The 22,788-nt window shown below is 35.7% G+C and overlaps 2 protein-coding genes across 4 annotated transcripts in view; one reads left to right on the top strand and one right to left on the bottom strand.

The window, feature by feature from the left end:
• PPP4R3B (protein phosphatase 4 regulatory subunit 3B) overlaps positions 1 to 13,727 on the top strand; it is a 67,441-nt gene extending 53,714 nt beyond the window's left edge. For 2 of the 3 annotated variants that reach the window (XM_059187705.1, XM_059187707.1), the window contains 5 exons: positions 333 to 502; positions 3,044 to 3,183; positions 3,558 to 3,742; positions 5,360 to 5,553; positions 12,044 to 13,727. In XM_059187705.1, the coding sequence (XP_059043688.1) occupies positions 333 to 502; positions 3,044 to 3,183; positions 3,558 to 3,742; positions 5,360 to 5,553; positions 12,044 to 12,139 (785 nt within the window). In that variant the 3' untranslated portion in view covers positions 12,140 to 13,727. The remainder of the gene's footprint in view (positions 1 to 332; positions 503 to 3,043; positions 3,184 to 3,557; positions 3,743 to 5,359; positions 5,554 to 12,043) is intronic. The other variant, XM_059187706.1, reaches the window with a different exon arrangement.
• A 2,030-nt stretch (positions 13,728 to 15,757) lies between these two features.
• CFAP36 (cilia and flagella associated protein 36) overlaps positions 15,758 to 22,788 on the bottom strand; it is a 28,230-nt gene continuing 21,199 nt past the window's right edge. The window contains exons 7-10 of the mRNA XM_059187710.1: positions 20,583 to 20,685; positions 16,783 to 16,922; positions 16,443 to 16,592; positions 15,758 to 15,929 (exon numbers count right to left, since the gene is read on the bottom strand). Of these exons, the coding sequence (XP_059043693.1) occupies positions 15,828 to 15,929; positions 16,443 to 16,592; positions 16,783 to 16,922; positions 20,583 to 20,685 (495 nt within the window). The 3' untranslated portion in view covers positions 15,758 to 15,827. The remainder of the gene's footprint in view (positions 15,930 to 16,442; positions 16,593 to 16,782; positions 16,923 to 20,582; positions 20,686 to 22,788) is intronic.

The raw sequence follows: 22,788 nt of genomic DNA, 5'->3' as shown, positions 1-22,788 counted from the left end.
GCATGTCCCAGCACTGCTCTGAGTACTGTTAGCATTGGCACTCGATTGGTTTCTGTGGGTTTTTAAAAATCTTTATACCATGGAGCTACCTGCCTGGGTACTTTATCTCCCAAGTACCAGTTATTGGGTTTTTTGCTAGCTCTGGCTACATGAGTTAACACAGATTTGAGTGGTCTTACCCTAACTCTATTTTTTCCTCAAAACCCAGTTATTTTTAGTGCACATTTTTACTTTTTATTTTAGAATATATACATTGCTTTATGTAAAAATACCTGTGTAATAATTGCTATTAATGTGATTATCAATTTGTTCCCTGTATGATTTTTAATTAGGTGCTCTTCGTTTTATGAGGCGGATAATTGGCCTTAAAGATGAATTTTATAATCGTTACATCACGAAGGGAAATCTTTTTGAGCCAGTTATAAATGCTCTTCTGGATAATGGAACTCGGTACAATCTGTTGAATTCAGCTGTTATTGAGTTATTTGAATTTATAAGAGTGGTAAGTTTATGCTGAAGGATTCTTAGTAAAATAAAATAATTACATGTTTAGCAATGTTAATATTTTAAATTGTGAAATTTAGCATGGTGTTTTAACCCATGTTTACTCTATATTATTCTCAGTTCCATTTTTATTGGCCACATGTTTCAGGATTATATTTGGCATATGTAGACATTTTAGTCAAGTATGCCATTCATGAGATCTGGATTATCTTTGTAGGGGTAGTGATAAATAGAAAGGTTGAAAGTAATTACTTTGGCAAACTGCTAGATGATGTATAAAAGGTAGGCTATTATCGTGTAAATTTGAGTTGCAGAGACCAGGAAGTGAGGCAGACCACTCCAACTGCCTTATCTTATAGATGAGGGGCTTCAGACAACCAGAGTAATCAAGTGATTTATTTAGGAGCATCCATTTGGTTAGGAGCATAGTCAGAGCTTGAAGACAGGTCACAGCTCAGTTTTGGGCAACAGAAGTTCTGTCATAAAAAGATCTGGAGAGAACTCTACATGAACAATAAGGTTAAGATAGGTAACTGTAGGACCAATACAATAAATTTACCCTCTCCCACACACTGAAATCATTCCATCAGGGAAAATGGCCACATGGTTAGAATTTGAAAAAAAGAAAGTCAAAGCTAGAAATTCATTCTCTAGCTTTGGCTCCTGCAGATTTCTGCTCATGACATGCTGTTCTCATATAAACATTATTTGGCTGGCAGGATTACTTTTCTAATAGTCACTTGGCCAAGAGTATGGTTTTCAAAAGGATGAAGAGAATAGAAGTATTGTCTTTAGCCTTAGAAAAGAGGGAACATAGTTAACTAGCTTACCAAGTATCTGAACCCTGTTTCACAATGTACTGTTGTAATGAACCAGAGATTGGCGCATATATATATATATATATCCCCTTAAAATTTTTGGTGAGGGGGCATAGGTGACTCAGTTGGTTAAGCATCTGCCTACAGCTCAGTCATGATTCCAGGTCCTGGGATCGAGTCCCCCATTAAGTTCCCTGCCCAGCGGCAAGCCTGCCCCTCCCTCTCCCTCTGCCTATTTGTGCTCTCTCTGTTGAATAAACAAAATCTTTAAAAAAGTTAAAAAAATTTTAGTGAGAAACTGATAAAATGACTTGTAGGGTTCACAACCCCACCCGTTTCTGTGATTGAATTTGTTTTTCAGAAAATAATTTTAAGTGGTTGATAAATGTACATTGAATCCCAAAATTTAACTCATCTTTTATTTTTTTAAAGACTTATTTATTTGAGAGAGAGAGTGCAAGTGGGGGTGAGGGCAGAGCAAGAGGATCGCAAACAGACTCCCTGCTGAGCGTAGAGCCCCACATGGGGCTCAGTCTCAGGACCCCAAGATCGTGACCTGAGCCAAAACCAAGAATCAAGTGCTTAACCAACTGAGCCACCCAGGTACTCCAAAACTTAACTCATCTTTTTTGTTCAGTATATAACACAGAACCATTTTACCTGGGTTTCTAATATCTCTTCTTTGCATATTATTTGAGATTTCCAGAGAAAATAGTTTGAACACTTAAAAGTCTTTAAAAAACAGATTATGGGGCGCCTGGGTGGCTCAGTGGGTTAAGCCTCTATTTTGGCTCAGGTCATGATCTCAGGGTCTTGGGATGGAGCCCCTCATTGGACTCTCTGCTCAGCAGGAAGCCTGCTTCCCCCTGCCCTCTCTCTGCCTACTTGTGATCTCTCTGTCAAATAAATAAAATCTTTAAAAACAAACAATGTATCTTTTAAAGAAGTGACATGGATATTTCTTGTTAATCTTAAATTCCTGAATCACAATTTCAGTTATTATTAATAATGAGTATACTTTGCATGCAGGCATTTGCAATGATTATTTAGAATGGTTCATTTAGAATTTAAAAGAATTTAGGAGTTGTTACTGTCAGTTTGTTTCACAAAAACTATACCACTGGAAAACTGCAGAAACAGGTAGAATTCAAGTTAATAGTTTATCAAATCTGTATATGTAATATAGTTATAGGAGTCTGTGTTTATTATTTAGGTAAGGCTTATCCCATTTTGATGCCAGTAAAGGAGGAGTCTTTAAGTTAACACCTAAAATTTGTTAAAAGTGGAATTTCACTATCTGCCTTCTAACTAGCTGTGTGCTCTTCATCAGATCATCCAACCTCTCAGATCCTCAGTTTTCCTTTTCTGTAAAATGGGGGTAATAAAACCTATTTCATACAATTGTTAGGATCAAGTGAAACTATATGTTAAAGTACTTTTTAAATTGTAAAGTACTATGTAAACGCAAAGAATAAAGAGAAGACATAAACTAACTCTAGTTACTTTCAAATGTTTTGTAGCCCCCCAAAAGAGCTCCTTTTTTATTCCTAGTTTTCTCTGGAGGCCTGGCTCATGTGTAAAGAAACTAGGACATTTATTTTTGTAATGTGAATTTGAAAAACCTTTTTTGATCAGCTTTGGAACTATAAAAAAGTTCTTTTAAGTTTTTCTCCTAAGTGTCATTGAATTATATTTGAATTGTAAATTTTGTCCTCATACAGGAAGATATCAAGTCTCTTACTGCACATATAGTTGAAAACTTTTATAAAGCACTTGAATCAATAGAATATGTTCAGACATTCAAAGGATTGAAGACTAAATATGAGCAAGAAAAAGACAGACAAAATCAGAAACTGAACAGGTATTGTTTAAATATATTGTATTTATAGGCTATAAAATTATATCCAAAATCTTCTGTTCGGATCTCACGTATGAACTTTACCCAGGAGCATTCTTTCCATCATTAGATAGTACAGGGTTGTATAGAAGGTAGGATATTCTCCCTACCCAAATCTTTTATGTGAACATATTATAACTCAAGATAATTTTTATTTTAATTTACAGTATTTTGGAGTGTTCTGGGGTTACATCTTGTATCACAGTCAAGGTGATTATGATGTAAATTATACATAGTTAAAATTACTTTTGCTCCTTTTGGTTATATGTATATATTCTCAAATTTAATCTGGTCACAAACTTTAAATCATTACTCAGTATTTGTGATGTTTCTTACAGTGTACCATCTATATTGCGTAGTAACAGATTTCGCAGAGATGCAAAAGCCTTGGAAGAGGATGAAGAAATGTGGTTTAATGAAGATGAAGAGGAGGAAGGAAAAGCAGTTGTGGCACCAGTAGAAAAATCTAAGCCAGAAGATGATTTTCCAGATACTTATGAAAAATTTATGGAGACAAAAAAAGGTACTAAAATTTTGAATTTTGGAATAATGTAGCATTTATTAGGTACAGAAATTATCAGTTGCTTGTGAAGGTTTGGTCATAGTATATAAAGCATGAAAGACAGGAATTTTATAGTGAATTGGGACCTTTTAAAATTTCCACATCTTTTTCCAAATCTGGGAGTTATTTTCATGTTTAAACTGTTTTTCTTGAAATTTGCCCTTTTGCAGTGCTCTTCATTTGCTGTTTAGAATCACATTGTCTACTTATACATCGCCTTCAATGAACAATCTTGGATTTATTTCTGTACTGAGATCTCCAATAATAATAGAGACCATATATTGGGGCGTCTGGGTGGCTCAGTTGGTTGAATGACTGCCTTCACCTCGGGTGAAGTCCGAGATCCTAGAGTCCTACATTGGTTTCCCTGGTCAGCAGGGAGTCTAGTCTGCTTCTCCCACTGACCTCTTTCCTCTCCTCTTTCTCTCTCTCAAATAAATAAATAAAATCTTAAAAAAAAAAAAACAAAAATAATAGAGACCATATAGATACATAGAAACTTTCCAGAGCATTCTGCCTTTTATAATTTTGAGGAAACTAAGCTCAAAGAAGTAATTTTACCCTTTGAAATCTTAAAATCATTATCAAAATTTCATTAAGGATAAACTGTAAAGAGAAGTAACATTTCCCATCTTTCAAATATGTTTACCTTGTTTATGAAACTGAGATCTTACCTTTCAAAAGAATCATTTTAATTCTATGGCCTGAAAAATTACTAGAGTATTGTCCTGTATATATCATATAAATGTTTACTAAAAGTTTACATTTTGAAAGTCAAAAGCACTTGTGATTTTGAATGAGATTTTCTAAAAACATTTCTCCTTAGTGTTTCACTGATTGATTTACATTTTTCCTGCAACTGCTGTTCCCAGCCTCACTCATTATGTACTTGTTAGTACTCAAAGTTCTATTTACTTCAGCCTCACAGAGCAAATGGCCCATCAAAATGTCCTAGGTTTTTCTAGCCTAAATCTTCTACCTGTACTCATGATAGGCATTGCCCTGAGAACAGTGAAAAGGGGAGGTGAGGCCATACTTGAAGTACTGCATCCACTTGAGAATCAGATACAAAAAAGTAGCAACCAGATATGAAAGGATACTGGATACCCAACTCATAAGAGAAACAGATAGAGGATCCTAGAATATTCAGGAAATAGGAGACTGATAGATGTGATCATATCATTGTCGTTGGGCACTTGAAATACTGATTTATGACAGATTATCAAGTCCGTCAAGGACTATAATACAGAAGTATAGGATCAGTGCAATGAAGCTGCAGAGGGACAGTAAAAGGAAGAGTCAGAAGTAGTGAATCCTTGACTCATCCTACATACAACAGTGTGGGATTCTAGTGTAGGATAGCTGATTCTGGTCATTGATTCTTGAGGTCCTTTCTAATCCTGGGTTTCTAAGATTCAGGCTAATTCAAGACTTAGCACTGTACATACCATGCTCTACTCTTAGCTCTTAGGAAGCAAAGGCAGTGTTTTATAAGTTTTTAAGTTATTGTTATTTTCAGTTACTTTGCTTATTAGGAATATTTACTGGAAAAGATGAAAAATTTTACTTTCTTTTTAGCAAAAGAAAGTGAAGACAAGGAAAACCTTCCCAAAAGGACATCATCAAGTGGCTTCAAATTTACTTTCTCCCATTCTGCCAGTGCTGCTAATGGAACAAACAGTAAATCTGTAGTGGCTCAGACACCACCAGCAAGCTCTAATGGATCCTCTTCCAAAACTACAAACTTGGCCACATCAGTAACAGCCACAAAGGTATGTGAAATTATCCTATACACGAACTTTGCTTTTCCCATCTTTAAAATTATCTCGTGTTTACTAAAGAAAATTTGGATAAAAAAAGTAATTTCATAGAAGAAAAAAAGTTAAAGGGAAAAAGTTATACACACTCTCATTAGAGAACATGACTGCTAATACCATTTGATTCATTCTTCAGGTATATGGGTTTATCTGACACGTAATTGAGGTCTTTCTATAAACAGTTTTGTATACTACTTTCATTTATTTCTTAAAAAAATTTTTCTGTGTTACTAAAACACTGTTGATGACTACAAAATTTCATTTTATTTAGCTATATGATAATATTTGTAAGAAATCTACCCAGTTATCTTTTGGAGCACTGGAGTTGTTTCTGATGTTTCATTGATAGGACTGTTGGTGGTGTTGCATTTTAAGTTATTTTCTTGAATCGATGAGTAGAAGAATATTTTCATACATATTTGAAATACCCTTAGGAAGTTTCTACCAGTTTATGTTACCATAACCATTGTGAGTGTGCTTGACTCACTGCAGCTTTGCCAGTGTTACTAGAGTTATTTTTAATCCTTGTCCATTAGGTAGTGGAGAACGTATACCTCTCATTCCCACTTGTGTGTCCTTTGTTAGCTGATGTTGACTATTAGCCTTTTGAATTTGCTCTTCTGCAAGTTGTCTTTTCATGGTCTTGCCTTTTTAAAATTGGGTTGTGTTTTTCTTAATATGAGTGAATCTTTAGTTATAAGGATATTAGCCTTTTTGTCATTTGCATAGCAAATGTATTTTCCATTCATTACTTTTTTATATAAACAAGTTTAAATTTTTTTTTTTTAAGATTTTATTTATCTGTTTGGGCACAAGCAGGTGGGGGGAGGGGCAGAGGAAGAGGGAGAGGCTCCCCCATGAGCAGGGAGCCCAGCACAGGGATCAGTCCCAGGACCCTGAGATCATGACCTAAGCTGAAGGCAGACGATGCTTAACCGACTGAGCCACCCAGGCACCTTTAAACAAGTTTAAATTTTATATAAAATTTTCTTCTTTCACTTATACTGTTATTCTGTGTAACCATCCTTTTCCCCAAAAAGAAGTGGCTTAAAATAAAAAGGCATAAATCTGAGACAACTGTTAACATAAGGGTAGAAGTGGCAGTGCCATAGGAGTAAAAAACCTAATGTGAAGGGATGCTTCTCAGTTTGAACACAAAATACAATTTGAGTTTCTTCTTTCACAAAAATGTAGTCTTTATTCACTGTCGTATTGAGGTAAGCTCTTTCTAACTAGAAATTTTAAAATTTTCACTTCTTGATTAAAAAATCTGGTATAGGGTGCCTGGGTGGCTCAGTGGGTTAAGCCGCTGCCTTCGGCTCAGGTCATGATCTCAGGGTCCTGGGATTGAGTCCCGCATCGGGCTCTCTGCTCAGCAGGGAGCCTGCCTCCTCCTCTCTCTCTGCTTGCCTCTCTGCCTACTTATGATCTCTCTCTGTCAAATAAACAAATAAAATCTTAAAAAAAAAAAATCTGGTGTAATATTTGTGTCACTATATTAACAATATCTGCTGTGAAGTTAAATTGTTCAGGTTCGTATCTTGGCTCTGCCTCTTTCTAGGCTATTTGACCTTGAGTAAGTTATTACATCTCTCAGGACCTTATTTTTTATTTTAAACAAGGGTAAAATAGCATCTACTTTATAGGCTTGTACATATTAAATTATTTAATAAACGTAAAGAGCTTAGAACACTGTTTGCACTTTATCAGTATATACTAGGTTTTCTTTCTCAAATCAAAGCAATACATGCACTTACTTTCAAAAGTCAAAATAATATTAAAATGTTGAGAAAAGTCAGTCCTCTATTCTTCTCCAGAGATAGCTTAGAACTCTTCTTCTTGTACCTGTTTCTTCTATTTCTTAAATGTAATGTTAATATTAGATATTGTTTCATCGAGTTTAGACCTAATTCATTAAATTCTTTTTACGATAGCTGGGAATTGAACATGTGGGATTAAAACATAATCAGCTGGGAATTAAACACTCCTTAACCAGTCCTTACTGTTTTTTCCCTGTGTCACAATTTTTGGCTTAAATAACATTTGATAATTTTATACCTATAATGACAACATAAATATTCTTTATACACGACTTTTTTCCTGGTCTTTTTTCTATACTGCATGTTTCTGGATAACTTTTCTCTTTCTAGAGTAAAAATTGGCACCATTTTATCATTTGTTTTAGTAGTTAGGTGCCTGTTGTTAATTCTTTCAGTACCTTTCAGGTTAATTTCTGTGTTCTCTTTGATATCTCCAGTCTGGTTCCGACCTAGATCCTTTGCTCTGTAGACTTGCTGCACAGCTCTTGTATTGTTTCTGGGTCTTCTGTCTTTGTACTCTTTCTTGATTTACCATCCCATTTCAATGGAGCACATCCTTTAATAATTGTTTTCTGAGAAAAGAATCCCAGGAGAGGTTAAATTTGAGCCCCTGCATCTATGAAAATGTGTTGATTCCGTCCTGCTTGATGGCCAGTTTTAACTGAATGTAGAACCAAATAGGAAATCATTTTCTTTTAAAACTTAGAAGTTATTGCTGCCAAGAAATCCAAAGACATTCTTATTTCTGATCCTTTGTGTGTGTTTTTATTATTTTCTTGGAAGTAGCTAAACAATCATGTCCTTCAGTTTGGAAACCTACTATTTCACAGTAACTTACTGTTTCGAGATTGGGCCCTCTGTATTGATCTTAAAATTTTCATAATTTTTCTCTCCTATTACTCTTTTTTTTCCCTCTTTGTTCTGTTTTCTGGGTTATTTCTTAGGGTTCTTAATGCATTATGCTTCCAGATAATTTTTTACTTACGACTTAGCAATATCAAGTACAAGCACTAACACATTTTTTACCCTTTTTGACACTAACAGCAGATTACTGAATACATTTGTACCACATTTTGGAGGGGTCAAGAAGAAAACAGTGATTGCTCTTGGAAAATAAATAGCTTGTCACTCTAGATTATGATAAAAGTTTGAAATTCACTATCTGTTGATTGCCACAGTTGAATTGATTGGTTCTTAAAATTAAATAGATCAGGTGTGCACTTGTCTATTTTCCTTGTTAAGGCATTTTAAAGCTCTAATACGCTATTAAAATGCATTCTTTGAAAACTTGGTAGTTTTCAAGGCTGGTGAGACATTAGCTACTAATGAAATTACAAGGATTTTTTTTTTAACTTACAGAGCTGTAAAATATGCACATTTTCCTTGAACAAGAATACTTAACAAAAAAAAAAAAAAAAGAAAAATACTTACAAAGTCATAATCAGAAACCATTAGTGGGTGCTAAAACAAACACTTCTTTTGCCACAGATTAATAGAAGAGAACTCTGGATCTTGCTTTTTCACTTAACAAACTAACCTGGGTGAGCTTTCCGTATTAGAACATAAAGAACTTCCTCCATAGAATTCCACAGTGTGATATACTTTAATTTATAAGTAACCCTCTTGATGCATTTTTTTTTTTTTAAAGATTTATTTATTTATTTATTTGACAGAGAGAAATCACAAGTAGATGGAGAGGCAGGCAGAGAGAGAGAGAGGGAAGCAGGCTCCCTGCCGAGCAGAGAGCCCGATGCGGGACTCGATCCCAGGACCCTGAGATCATGACCTGAGCCGAAGGCAGTGGCTTAACCCACTGAGCCACCCAGGCGCCCCCTCTTGATGCATTTTAAAGTTGTTTCCAGCTTTTTGCAGTTAAAACAATTGTAACTTTCTACACAAAATATTTCATATACATGCATATTTCTATATAGAATATGTATTTACAGTTTTGATTAGTTACTAAATTTACTTAGTAAAATGGAAATATGTGGGTAGTTCCTTAACACAGTATATATGGCCAGTACCAAAAGCTAGCTAAATACTTAAGGACATATTAGAAGTGTTCCCTCCAAAGTTGGGAACAAGATGGGATACCAATGTGATTGCTGTTATTTAACGATTGTTCTGGGGTTGTAGCCAGTGCAGTTAGGTGAGATCAAGAAATCAAAGCTATAGGGGTGCCTGGGTGGCTCGGTTGGTTGAGCTACTGCCTTCAGCTCAGGTCATGATCCCAGGGTCCTAGGATCGAGCCCTGCATCGGGCTCCCTGCTCAGTGGGGGGCCTGCTTCTCCCTGTCCCTCTGCTGCTCTGCCTGCTTGTGCTCTCTCACTCTGTCAAATAAACAAATAAAAATCTTTAAAAAAAAAAAAAAAAGAAAGAAAGAAAGAAAGAAAGAAACTAAAGCTATCAAAATAAGATTAAAAACCAGCACTTTTGCTGATGATTTTTAAAAATTTTATTAATCATATTTATGGAAGATCTGTCCTTTATTTTTTGAGTAGAGGATAATTGTTGAATTCTCTCTCCTCGGATTTTTTAATATGATTAATTATATTAATAGTTTCCTAACTTACAGTTTTTTAGTTCATTGGTTTGGTTCAGAAAAAATGTCATTGTGTCCTCATAGGTATTTATTAATCATTATCATTTGTTTTCATCCCTTCCTTCATATTGGAAACTTTTCTTAAAGGGTAATTGGATTAAGTGGTCTAATTGCAATCTGATATTTATTTTAAAACAAGTATGTTTATGTTTGTATATTAAGTATGGAATCTGTCAGATTCTTTACAGGGTGTATCTCTGGGCCACAGGCTTTTTAACCTCTAATATTTAACATTTTATATTTTTATTTTCAATAAAAATGATTGTTTTAATGTATAGGAGTTTGTTTATGGGATATATATATATATATAAATGAGAGATAAAATTGATATTAAATTGTGTGGCTAAATGTTTCGGATAGAATATTAACTAATCTTAAGGAAAAAGTCTTTTTTTTTTTTTTTTTTTTTGAAAAAGTCATTTTAAATGTTACCCAGTGGAAGCTAAAATGTTTGTACATTATGATATATAATCTGTAATCTTAAGCATGATTAAAACTTCCCTTGGTAATTTTTCATCTTTGTGAATATCAGACTGGTGCCTTTTTGAAGGTAATTACATCTTCTGTCTCCTCCCATCTAACTTGTTTGGCTTAGAAACCGAATGAACAAGAATAATACTAGTAATAGCAGATAATAGCAATTATTGAACACTAACTACATACCAAGCACTGTGTTTTTTATGTTTTATTTTCATTTTATTTTCAGAATAGTTCACTGAAGACTAAATGCTATTTTTTTTTTTAAAGATTTTATTTATTTGACAGAGATCACAAGTAGGCAGAGAGGCAGGCAGAGGGAGAGGGAGAAGCAGACTCCCTGATGAGCAGAGAGCCGGATGTGGGACCCTGGGATCATGACCTGAGCCGAAGGCAGAGGCTTTAACCCACTGAGCCACCCGCGCCCCTAAATACTATTAGAGTAATTTTACAGATAAGGAAAATGAAGCATAGAGATACTAAATCGTCAGGCAGACTACAATACAATCAATACTTTTTTACCAGTTTAGCCATACTGCCTTTTGCTTATCAAACCTAAGACTTGTGTGTTACTAAGCTGAGAAAGCAGGATTCTCACATAAGTTTATATGGTATAAATAAGTTTGATTTTTCATTCCCAGGGTTTCTGATAACAGTTTCAAGCTGCTTACTGGCCTTTGTTGATATTACAGTGATTCAGTTATATATTGGCAAAGTGTTACTGCCAAATGTCTGGGTTTTTATATATGAAGCTGCTTAGCTTTGAAATATGAGTTATTTTAGTTTTGTTTATCCCCTTGCGGTCTGAAGGGTTTGCACTAAATCCATTGTTCACAGTAATGCTCTTAAGCTGTGGGACCTATGTATAAACTTCATGGGGTGGATTCAAAATGATTGCAAACCTGAGGACATTTAATTTCCTGGGTAGTGTCCAGAACTTTAATAGGATTTTTAAAGGATTCCATGACTCATAGAAGGCCAAACACCTGAATTACTTCATCCTTACTTTCCTTTTGGTTAGAGGTAGCTCTAAATTTTTTAGTTGTTAGTTTTAGGGACAATTTCATTTGTTTATTATTATCAAAAGCATAATGAAAACAATGGTATGTACTTAGTAATGAAATACTACACATGTGAAGTATAGAGACAAAAGGAGGCTTCCTACCATCGACTGACTACACTCTCTAGTTTAAACATGGAGAAATGAACCAGTTCATTCCCATGACCCTTCCAGCTCATGATTTGTGAGTCTTGCTGTTTGGAGATACATTTTTCCATAGTGCAATTTTGCTAAATTGAATTGAATTATGAGGTATCGTTAAAAATCAAGGAGCTAAATAGAAAAGTTGAGGGTAACTTAGAGTGCCACCAGTGGTACCAAGTGTTCATAATTTTCAAGCAGTTCCTTTATCAAACTCAAATATATCTGAGATATACATTAGATAGTTTTGAAAATTTATTTGTGATGTCTTTAAAAGTGATTATATTAATAAGTTTTTTTTCCTTAAGTTACATATGTTAAAAAATTATTTTTATTCTTTAATAGGGAAGTTTGGTTGGTTTAGTGGATTACCCAGATGATGAAGAAGATGATGAAGAAGAAGAAACATCTCCCAGGAAAAGACCTCGTCTTGGTTCATAAAGTATTTAATAGGGACCCTCAATGTGTGGTCTTACTAAAATGCTGCAACTGTTCAATGAGCTGAAAATCTGAATCAGAAAGCTTTCTCACTTGAACTTACAAATATACAAGGAGTAGCTAAAGATACTCAGTATATCAGCTAGGAGAGTTTAGTTCTGTAAAAAACCAGGCTTCCCAGGAACTTGATTGCTTGCTAGTAATTAAGGAGTTTGCCTTTTAGGCTGTCAAAAAAAAACAAAAAAACAAAAAACAAAAAAAAAAGGTTAGTAACCAGAACCTGGGAGATAGCTTCTTCCTGAGGAAACTTTCAGGTTTGGGGATGGCTTGGGGAGGGAACAAGGTTGATAGAATTATATTAAATGCAGGGTTTATCCAGGGGGGTATCCGATCTAGAAATGATTACAAAACTTTAGTTACAAACCCAATAACATTACTTGTATAATGGTGCTGGCCATGTTGTTCTTTTAATCAGTTGCCTCTTTTTAAAAAAAAAATTTTTATGAAAACCAAATTCAACTATCATAAAAATGAAGTTATGCTGTTGGGACCATTTTTTGAAGATTTAACAAATTCAGCCTTATATATATTTGAAGGGAAGTATACTCTGTGTTACAGTACATGTTGAGTTTTCTACACCAGGAATTTTCAGTGTGTACTTTGAGGAAAACAAACAAGCTGGATTCAAAATGGACAGTCTTGTTAATATAACTTTACAGCACTTTTAGAGATAACTGATGCCAAGAATCAGTACAGTAGTATTTCAAAATGATCTTCTCTAGAAACTTGGGAGTGGATTAACAGAACGTTTCCAAATGTCTCCTAGTAGTACATACAATCTTTTGTGCAAGATACTTTGACGTCACTTTCTGCTTCGCTCATAAAGTTGTCTCTCTCCAGAGCTGCAGGCAAGGTTTAAAGTATAATTTATAAACTCACATACAAAAATCAGTGCTGAATTAAGTGGCATTTAATATCTAGAGGCCATTTTGATCCGAGAAGTTACTTCAGTGTCAAAGTCAGTATGCAGCACATGAAGTTTTTCCATAAACAAACAAGGGTGTAATATGAAAGCTGCTTTTTTTAAAGAATAAAAGCACATTCCATGTACGTAAATGAATTTAAGATAAGTTGAGGTGAACAGTTAAGAGGTTTTATTTTTAGAACAGCAAGTTAACTGTAAATATTTTAATGTTAGTTTGCTCATCTGTGATCTGAGATCAAGCTGAAGTAAAAAAAACATCCCCCAAACTAAATTTCATACATTGGGGAAAACAACCTAAAAACAGGAATTCCAGCTGCAATCTTCAGATCACCCTTGTAATGTGTTAATGGGTCCATTTTTCCTGGAATAGCTTAAACTGAAGCAGTTTCCTCTGTTTTGGAGATTTTTGTAGTTTATTTTAATTTTGGCTATTGTTTGGAAAAGATGGGCTGTCTGTGTAGATATGAAGTATAGTTTTTCCATAAAACAGATGTTTATTTTGTATTAAAAATACCACTGTACTTGTTTTACACCATTTGTATACATGTGGTGATATTAATGCTGAACTGTAAAATTCGGGAATTAAAATGTGACCCTGTAATTCTATGATTGTTGCTTTTGTTTGGTTTGTTGTAAATATAAGTTAACTCCATTTTGAGATTTGTCCATTTTATAGTATCTTTTAAAAGCCAATAAGTTATCCATAGATATTTATTATAAACCACTAAGTCCTACACCAATCCGAATGAAATAATTCTAAACAAACAAAGATTGACTGCACTTTAAGAATTACTGATTTTACTTACAGAAGGTGTGCCTTGGGCAAATGAAGTCCCAGCACCAAAACATCACAGTGTGGGGCTAGTCTCAACTCTTTGATTAAAAGTACACATAATGAAAAAGACCTTCCACTTTATAAGGCAAGTGATTCAGGATAATTTAAACTGAGATCAGCACAGTTACCATCTGAATACGGTTTTTTTCAAGCAAATTCTGTGAAGCCCCTTTCACTTTTAGCTCTTAATTTCCTCTTGTCATCTAAGCAGCCCAGGCCTAAAGCATTTCCCTATTTACTCTTTTGACTCTTCCTGGTTAAGTAATTTTAAAGTTCCAGTAGAAATTATTATCTTTATATCTTATGAAGAGTTTCTTTAATTTTCCTTTCTGAAGAATTACGAGTCAAACCTTTAGATCATTATCATCTTAGGAACCTTATCACAGAAATGTGAATCTTTTGTTGACTTAGAGGATAACAGTTTTCATGGTACATATGCTCACCCACAATGATATGAAAACAGGGCTTACAATATCCCTTGAAAGAATAACTATTCAATTTCCACATGTTAGCTGCCATCTTAATGACTACCCTCAGGCAGATCAGGATTTTTATATATCTATCTTCACTCAGTGAACCAAGCCAGAGCCCACATTTGTATGCCTGAGGTTCTCTTAAAATTATATCTGTAAACATGTATCCACTATAAAAACTATTTTTAATAAAAAGTTACATGAAACAGATTTCTGTGTTTTAATCACTAGTTTTTCTTCTTGTCCATCTAAAGTGATGAAATGTGACAAATGTAAAGTAATGCTGGTTTTTCTCTGCAGGTTGAAGATGGGCTAAACAAATTTTGGTATCCCTTTCTAAAAGTTTGTAACTGTAGATTTAAAGAGATAAGACACAATTAATTAAACCTCAGGAGCAACCCATAACTAGAAAAGAGGGTGCTTGCTGGAAGACAATACAGGAAGTTTTCTGAAAGAAGGGTATCTCCCCCTATTCTGGTTCTCTGTAAGCAGCCAACCACAGCACATAAAAAAGCCCTATACCCATGGCTGCATTTCCCTCAGTATTCAATGGTTCCCATTATCTTTTTTTAATGGTAGCTTTTCTATAAAGAGCGAGTATTTTTAACATCCTTCACATCCATTTTCCAAGTGCTGTTTGCTCCTGCCCAGGATAACGGGTCTTTTGATTGGATTTCCTTATACTTGGTATACCCACAACGATTCTAACTCACCCACTCTCCAACCACACCTACACTTTTTTTAAGTGAACATTATGATGTAACTTTTCTGCTTTAAAACTTTTCAGTGACTTCCTCCTGCCATAATAAAATTTAAAATCCTCACATTCCCTACAAGGCCCTGCAAATCAGTCCCCCACCTATCTCCAACTTCATAGGCCAGCCTTCTGCCTTCATTCTGTGCATACTCATCATACTGCCTGCTCCTCCTAGCTGCTTCCTCCTTTCCTGCAACAGGACCTGAGTTGTTCCTTCCCATTTCTCCCTGTAACTAGCCTTCCCATCAGCTAAAGCATGGCTTTCTCAAGGAGGCTTGGCCAGCCCTGCTTATAATACTGCACTTTTCCCTTTGTACACTTGGCTCTGCAGGCCAATTCTAGCCCAGTGAAGGCAGGGTCTCTGGTGATCTATTTGATGACTGTATCCCCCACACCTGCACAGTGCTTAGCCCAAACAAAAACCAAGCTGGAATGAATAAATGCACTATCAGTTCTCTATACCCTCAGCCCAAGTAGCTGCCTTCCCCACCACCCTTTACCTCAAAAGTTTAAGTATTAAGAATGAGCTTATATTTGCATTTACAAACACAAGTATTTGAAACTAACAGGCTCAGTTTAAGGATTAAATAATTTATTTTTAAGAAAATTTGAACTTCTGTTTTGCTAAATTGTTTTTAAAATTACTTATTAATAACTTCTTCTTTAAGTTTTTCTGCAAGCAATCTCCTCTTTAGTAATGTTTGCTTCTCCTCTGCTGTCATTTCTGGTTTCTCTGTCATTTCCTTAAAAACAAAACAAAACAAAACAAAAAAACAAAAAAATTGGCTGTAGTATAAGATGGGTTCATTTGTCTAAAATTCCCAACACACTGCCTCAAAGAACATTTTCAGTAAATAAAAATGTAAAAGCCACATATGCACTGGGTTCCCTCTATCTCTTCTCAGCAAAAATCTCTTAGGGAAGAAAGCCTCTTGGAGATGGTGGCGAGGGTACTGTTGCTGCTTTGTGGATAAAATACTTCAGAGGGCTTAGGTAAAATACACTGCTGACCCTCAAGCACTCACAGCAGGGTAAGTAAAGAAAAAAATGTAAAATGAAACCTCTATCATTTCGATCTCAAAATCCTCATATCATAGCCACCTCACTGCCAGAAAAAACAACAGGTGCTATACTAGCGGGGGCGTAACTATGACTGCATCTACAAGCAACATTATCAATGCTGTCTTGCACACATTCTGATTTTGACAATTCCACCTCTAAATCTGCAAAGTTTGAAACACTAAAGCCAGCCATACCTCTACCACCCCAGCAGGTTTTCCTTTCTGCTCAGAATTTTGTATCTGCTTAGTCCTCATATCCTTTCTCATGGACATCAACTTATCTCTCTTCTGCTTGAGGTAGCGCTCTCGCTGTCGGAGCTCTTCTGTTCCAAGTGTTGATAAATTCTGTGTCAAATAGAAAAGGAACTATTTAAATTCAAGTTCACATAATAAGTAGCACAGATAACCACTGGCTGATTCAACTCAAAATTTGAGTTCAAGATAATAACAAAAGCCCAGTGTATGGCTGTTTACATTGTTCCTAGTACTTTGTCATTCTGTTCATAGTTCTTACAAAGTAATGTGTTTTACTTACTGCTATTGGTCCTTCAATGCTTGCATGTTCTAAGCCAGGGATCTTCAGGCCTTTTTGTGGGAAGGAGGAAGTTTCGGGCAGCATTTCCAGCTTTCTTGCCGAAGGTTGTACTGACTGATTAGCAAAATGCACTTTAACTTCTGGCAGTAATTAGATAGATACCAATTAGTATATTATAAGCAATATCATGTATTCATTCACCAAAATGCCTAGTGTGTTTTTTTTTTTTTCTCACTCCCCACCCCCTCACTTTAAATCAACACACACTGATTCAATCAATGTCTATATTTCAAGCACTGGATGAGAACAATAAACGTGGTCTCTGTCCTCAAGGAGCTTGAACTACTGTTACTCATGAATAAGGACATTTCAACAAATTCCAAAGCTCCTGCTATTTGTCACAACAGCTACAAGAAGTATAATTCTTATCTAAAGATTAGAACTACACTATACTATATTAAATATAGTATTACTATACTATATTAAATATACTATTACTATACAATACTATACTATTACTATACTATATTAAATATAGTATTATAATATATTACAATATTGCCACATAAGCTAAAAAAACAGGACACTAAAATCCCTCACTGGCAATGTAACTGGTGCCAAACTTCTGCTTATAGAAGAAACTGTAAATGACCCTGTATATTTTCAGAACAATGAAGTTAAAGCTACAGTTTTTTGGACTGGACAAGTAAGTGCCAAGAATATCATTAATTTTTGTTTGTAATACATACTAAAAACCTTAATAAACCTACTAACACTGTAAGAAAATGCAAGGATTTTAAAGTTAAGTAGAACTTAGAAGCAGACATAACAGAGCACTGACTATTCTCCAGTTTTTTGGTGACTGCTAAAAGACAAGATTAACATGATAATTGCTTTTCTGAGCCATTTTTTATTATAAGACAAGGCAATTTAAGATAAAACATTTTCGGTTTAAGTACCTGAACTATGAAAGCAGAGTGAAACAAGAAAAGCATCAGATAAAAATGATAGCAAGAACTAAAACAAGGATGGGTGAACATAATACACATGCTTCGAAATGTTTAAAAATCTTGGTAGCAAAGTGAAACCGGAAATAAAACTGCATGAGCAAAAAAATTGCCAGAGGACCACTGCTTCAGCATGGAGTGAATGCACTGATGGCAGTGCCAGGGAGGCTGGAAGAAGAAATGGTCTTCAGGCTCTTGGACAGTAAAAGTCTCTGTAGAAGAGATGAGGCTGTAACTAACCTCCAACCAGCGTAGACAGGGAGCTACAGAACTTAGAAATAAAGACACACCCAAGTGGGGCGCCTGGGTGGCTCAGTGGGTTAAAACCTCTCTGCCTTTGGCTCAGGTCATGATCCCAGGGTCTTGGGATCAAGCCCCACATCGGGCTCTCTGATCAGCAGGGGGCCTGCTTCCTCCTCTCTTCTTGCTCTGCCTGCCTCTCTGCCTACTTGTGATCTCTGCCTATCAAATAAATAAATAAAATATTAAAAAAAAAAAAAAAGACACACTCAAGCAAGTTGGTCTCTACCAGCAAGAGTTAAATATGCCATTCTTGGGGCGCCTGGGTGGCTCAGTGGGTTAAGCCACTGCCTTCGGCTCAGGTCATGATCTCAGGGTCCTGGGATCGAGTCCCGCATCGGGCTCTCTGCTCAGCAGGGAGCCTGCTTCCTCCTCTCTCTCTCTCTCTCTCTGCCTACTTGTGATCTCTCTCTGTCAAATAAATAAATAAAATCTTAAAAAAAAATAAAAAATAAAAAAAATATGCCATTCTTACTGATGGTGACTTTACATAGAGGTAGGCTTAGCCCCCAGATACAGAAGCACACAGCAGAAAAAGGGACAATTCCATTTATTTCTGAGGAGGGGGAATCCCAGGCACATAAGCATTTATGTTCAATTCATGAACCTGTTCTGGATAGTTCTTACCTGGAATTTATTAGCTATGAACAACCTGTATATTCTCACTCACATCTAGAGAGGAAACTACTTGAAACCAAAATACTTAAGCTTCGCTGATTTCTAGGAAGAGACAATCAGACAACCAGAAAGCTTAAAGAAAGATCATCTTATCTCTGGCAACTCTTTGCACCAGTCTGAGAACAGATGATATCCATTTCTAGCAGGAACCAAGGAAACACATGAAAAAAAAGGAATTAAAAAAGAAATCAGACTCCTTTTTGATTCTTCCCAAATTAGGTCTTCAAAATGGACTTCTACCACTGTGCATGAAATGATTTCCTGGAATATCAGATATACTCTTTTTTTAAATATAGAATAGTTTTGAAAACTGAAGTCATTACTCTAGAAATTATCTGCTATATGTTCTGCTATATGTTCTATATGTTCTATTTGCATACCTGAGTTTTATGTGGTTGACTTAATAGATAAGGAACTAGACAAAGCAAATGTATTCAGATTACGTCAGACACAAGACTGAAAAGTGTGTATTTAGGTCTGTACAAAACAGAAAGTTAAGTTTGAGCCAGCAAATTAAAGCTCAGACAAAAAAAGGAGATGCTTTGATAAATAGAATTCAAATGAAGTTATTCTACCTAAAATCTGATCATGAAAAAAGAAAAATGGTTACATTTGCTAGGAAGAAAGCAGGAAGGTAATTTCATAAACCTGCTTCTGTTTCATATGCCCCATTGTTTTATCAAGTCAGTACAGTTCCTTAAAATCAATGGGAAAACATCAAGCTCATCTTATCTCAATTATAAAATCTCTTCAAAACTAAAACATAAAAGAACACAAGATTAGAAGGCAGAAGACCAAAGTAAGTTACATTTTTACCACTTAAAATCTCAGTGGTGGGGCGCCTGGGTGGCTCAGTGGGTTAAGCCTCTGCCTTTGGCTCAGGTCATGATCTCAGGGTCCTCGGATCAAGCCCCACATTGGGCTCTCTGCTCAGCGGGGAGCCTGCTTCCCCCTTTCTCTCTGCCTGCCTTTCTGCCTACCTGTGATCTCTCTGTCAAATAAATAAATAAAATAATAAATAAATAAATAAAAGCTCAGTGGTTTTGGACATGTCACTCAGCTTCCTGGAATTTCTTCTAAAAGAAAAATAATAAACATAAAAATAAGGATCATATCTAATGGGTGTGGCTTTTTTTAAATGAGAAAAGGACATTTATTTAAAACCAGAGAAATGCGTGACAACATGAACTCAAATCATGACTCAAGTTCTGTTTCAGAGTTACTTGTTTTCTTATAAAGAAAATCAGAAAGAATTGAAAATGGATTTGCCATATATTGTACAAATTCATCCACTAACATTTTCCACAAGGATTCTCATCAATTTTAGTTTCAGTATTTCCTGATGAAACATCTGGATAAACTGGCTACTTCTTGTTTCCTAGTTATGCTTTAATTCATTAGGAAAATGATTTACCTTTCAAGTTCTGCTTCTAACTCACAAACACTATATAACTGTGGTCATGGAAGAGAACACAAACACGACGTGAACATATCTTGGAGGCTTTGGCCATGGCACAAAGGCTGGTGACTCCCTCAAGGGATTTCACTCCTTGGTCTGGGTTCCAGGCTTCACTTAGAAATCTGGGGACTACACCCTCTCTGTCAGCTGAGTATTTCCTACCTCCACCCGCCATAGCTAAATTAAAAAAGAATTTTAAATACCAATGGCCATCTAACACTCCCTCCCAGGGGTTTTGAAGGTTAATTCAGGTATGTATGAGAAAGGTATGTATGAGTTATTCAGGTAGGTATGAAAAAGTAATGCACTCTTTATATGTTTATATATCCATCTTGTTAAAGAAAGTTCAACCTTACCTGAGGGTGGGTGTGTAACATGTTCACCATCCCCTTGGGAATTCTTCATTTTTGCAGTTTCATTAGCATGCACGGGAGGCTCTTCTGTTTTAGCCTCTGAGATCTTCAGGAATCCATAATACATGATAAAATTTTAAAAAGTTTTTTAGATTAATTTTGACTAATTCACTATTTAAGGGATCCAAAGACGTTACTTATAAAAAATATATTGTCCACTAAATAGACAATGAACAGGAGATTTTCCAAAGTTTTTAAGAACTTTCCAGCATTTTGTTATCTTTAATTTTTTGAGGTAGATAAACATTCTCATTTCAAATCATGCACTGCTAAGAATAAGTAAGTAGTATATTTAGAGGACCCTGGACTTAACAAGAAGTTAGGTTCAAACCCAGGCTTCACCCTTACTACTCATGTGACCTTGAGGAAAAATACTCAAATAGAGAAAGAAATCCACTGAATTATAAGGTCCTTTTCCACTTAAAATAATCTATATACCACTAAACCATGCTACGCCTGAAGAAGCCACAAATGGGTTTATTTCCATTTCTAAAATGGGATAGTATATTTAAACCAAATAAATCATTTAAATCTTGGGAAAAACTAAGTAAACTGATAATTTGTTTTTCTTAAAAACAGAGGAAAATCTAATCACATGCAGCTTATTAGATAACTCATGTCATATACCCCTACCCTATATGCTGGGTAAAAGACACAGGACGATTCTTTACCATACTATCAGCTCTACTCTTGTGTGTTCAAAAATTTCTATAATAATGTCTTTTTTAAAAGTCTTTTAAAAAACCATACATATAACACCTAAAACATAGTATTATTTAAGAAGTCAAATATAGTTTGCTTATAAACCAGAGAGTTAACAGTAATGTCTTCTGACAGCAGTTTTGAGTTAATATCTCTTCTATACTCTAAAACGATTTTATATGGGGGCACCTGGGTGGCTCAGTTAGTTGAGTGACTGCCTTCAGCTCAGGTCATGATCCTGGAGTCCCAGGATCAAGTCCGGCACTGGGCTCCCCACTCGGCAGGAAGTCTGCTTCTCCCACTGACCTCTCTCCTCTCATTCTCTCTCACACACAAATAAATAAAAAATTTTTTTTAAATTTTATTTACTTATTTGTGACAGAGAGAGCACAAGCAGGGGAGCAGCAGGCAGAGGGTGAAGCAGGCTCCCCACCAAGCAAGGAGCCCAACGTGGGTCTTGATCCCAGGATCCTGGGATCATGACTTGAGCCAAAGGCAGATGCTTAACCAACTGAGCCACCTAGTCATCCCTGTTCTATTCTCTTACGTTAAAAAATATAGCACCTATCCATTGCACCTCGATTTACTAAAAGGAGATTTACTTAAAGACACATAAATCACCTCTTAATGCTAAATCATCTCTATTCCTTCTGCTCTTCATGGGGCACCTTGCAGTACAATGAGGCTTTTCAAAGACAGTGCATGATACAAGGATGTACCACAGTGACTGAAGGGAGAAAAGGAAAATGACTTTCGAGTGACCAAGAGACAGTTCATATTGTTTCCCTTTCCCTTCAGAGAAATTTGGGAAAACACAGGAAGAGAGGAAGGAATAATTACTAGCTTCCTTCACCTCAGCCGGATACATGTTTAATTTGTCCTTAGGAAAGATTAGGCACTTTATGGAAATAGTTCTAAATGGCAGAACAATATGCCAGGGATTATCATAACTGACTCATTCTACTTGAGGCTGATCACGTTAAAGTCTGCAGGGGGCCCTCAAGGATAACTACAGTAGCTGTTTCAAAACAGTAAAGGAATCAAGGAGAGGGAGAAAGGAAAATATTATTCTCAACTGTCTCGTATTCATAAAATTAAGGGGAATTTTTATAAGGAATAATATGAATGATATGAATAACATGAATGATATTACAGTTTTTGGTAGCTAATCTCAGTGTTTATTGGGTACTTAAAAGGTAGGTTGCTGTGTGGGTTATAAAGTGAATATGGTTATAAAGTCGCACACAAATGCCTAGAACTGCTAAAAGAATATGATACTCTGAGGAACCGTGTAGTTCCACATAAGCAGCAAAACCTACGTGTAAACCAAAGAGATGAGAGCGATGAGGGGCATCTGGCTGCTTGGTCAGTACAGTGTGTGACTCTTGGTCTGGGGGTCATGAGTTTGGGCCCTATGTTGGGCAAGTTTGCTTAAAAAACAAAGGAT

This window comes from Mustela lutreola, chromosome 9, assembly GCF_030435805.1.
Source record: "Mustela lutreola isolate mMusLut2 chromosome 9, mMusLut2.pri, whole genome shotgun sequence".
NCBI lineage: Eukaryota > Metazoa > Chordata > Mammalia > Carnivora > Mustelidae > Mustela > Mustela lutreola.
This window is presented reverse-complemented; position numbering and strand designations above follow the sequence as displayed.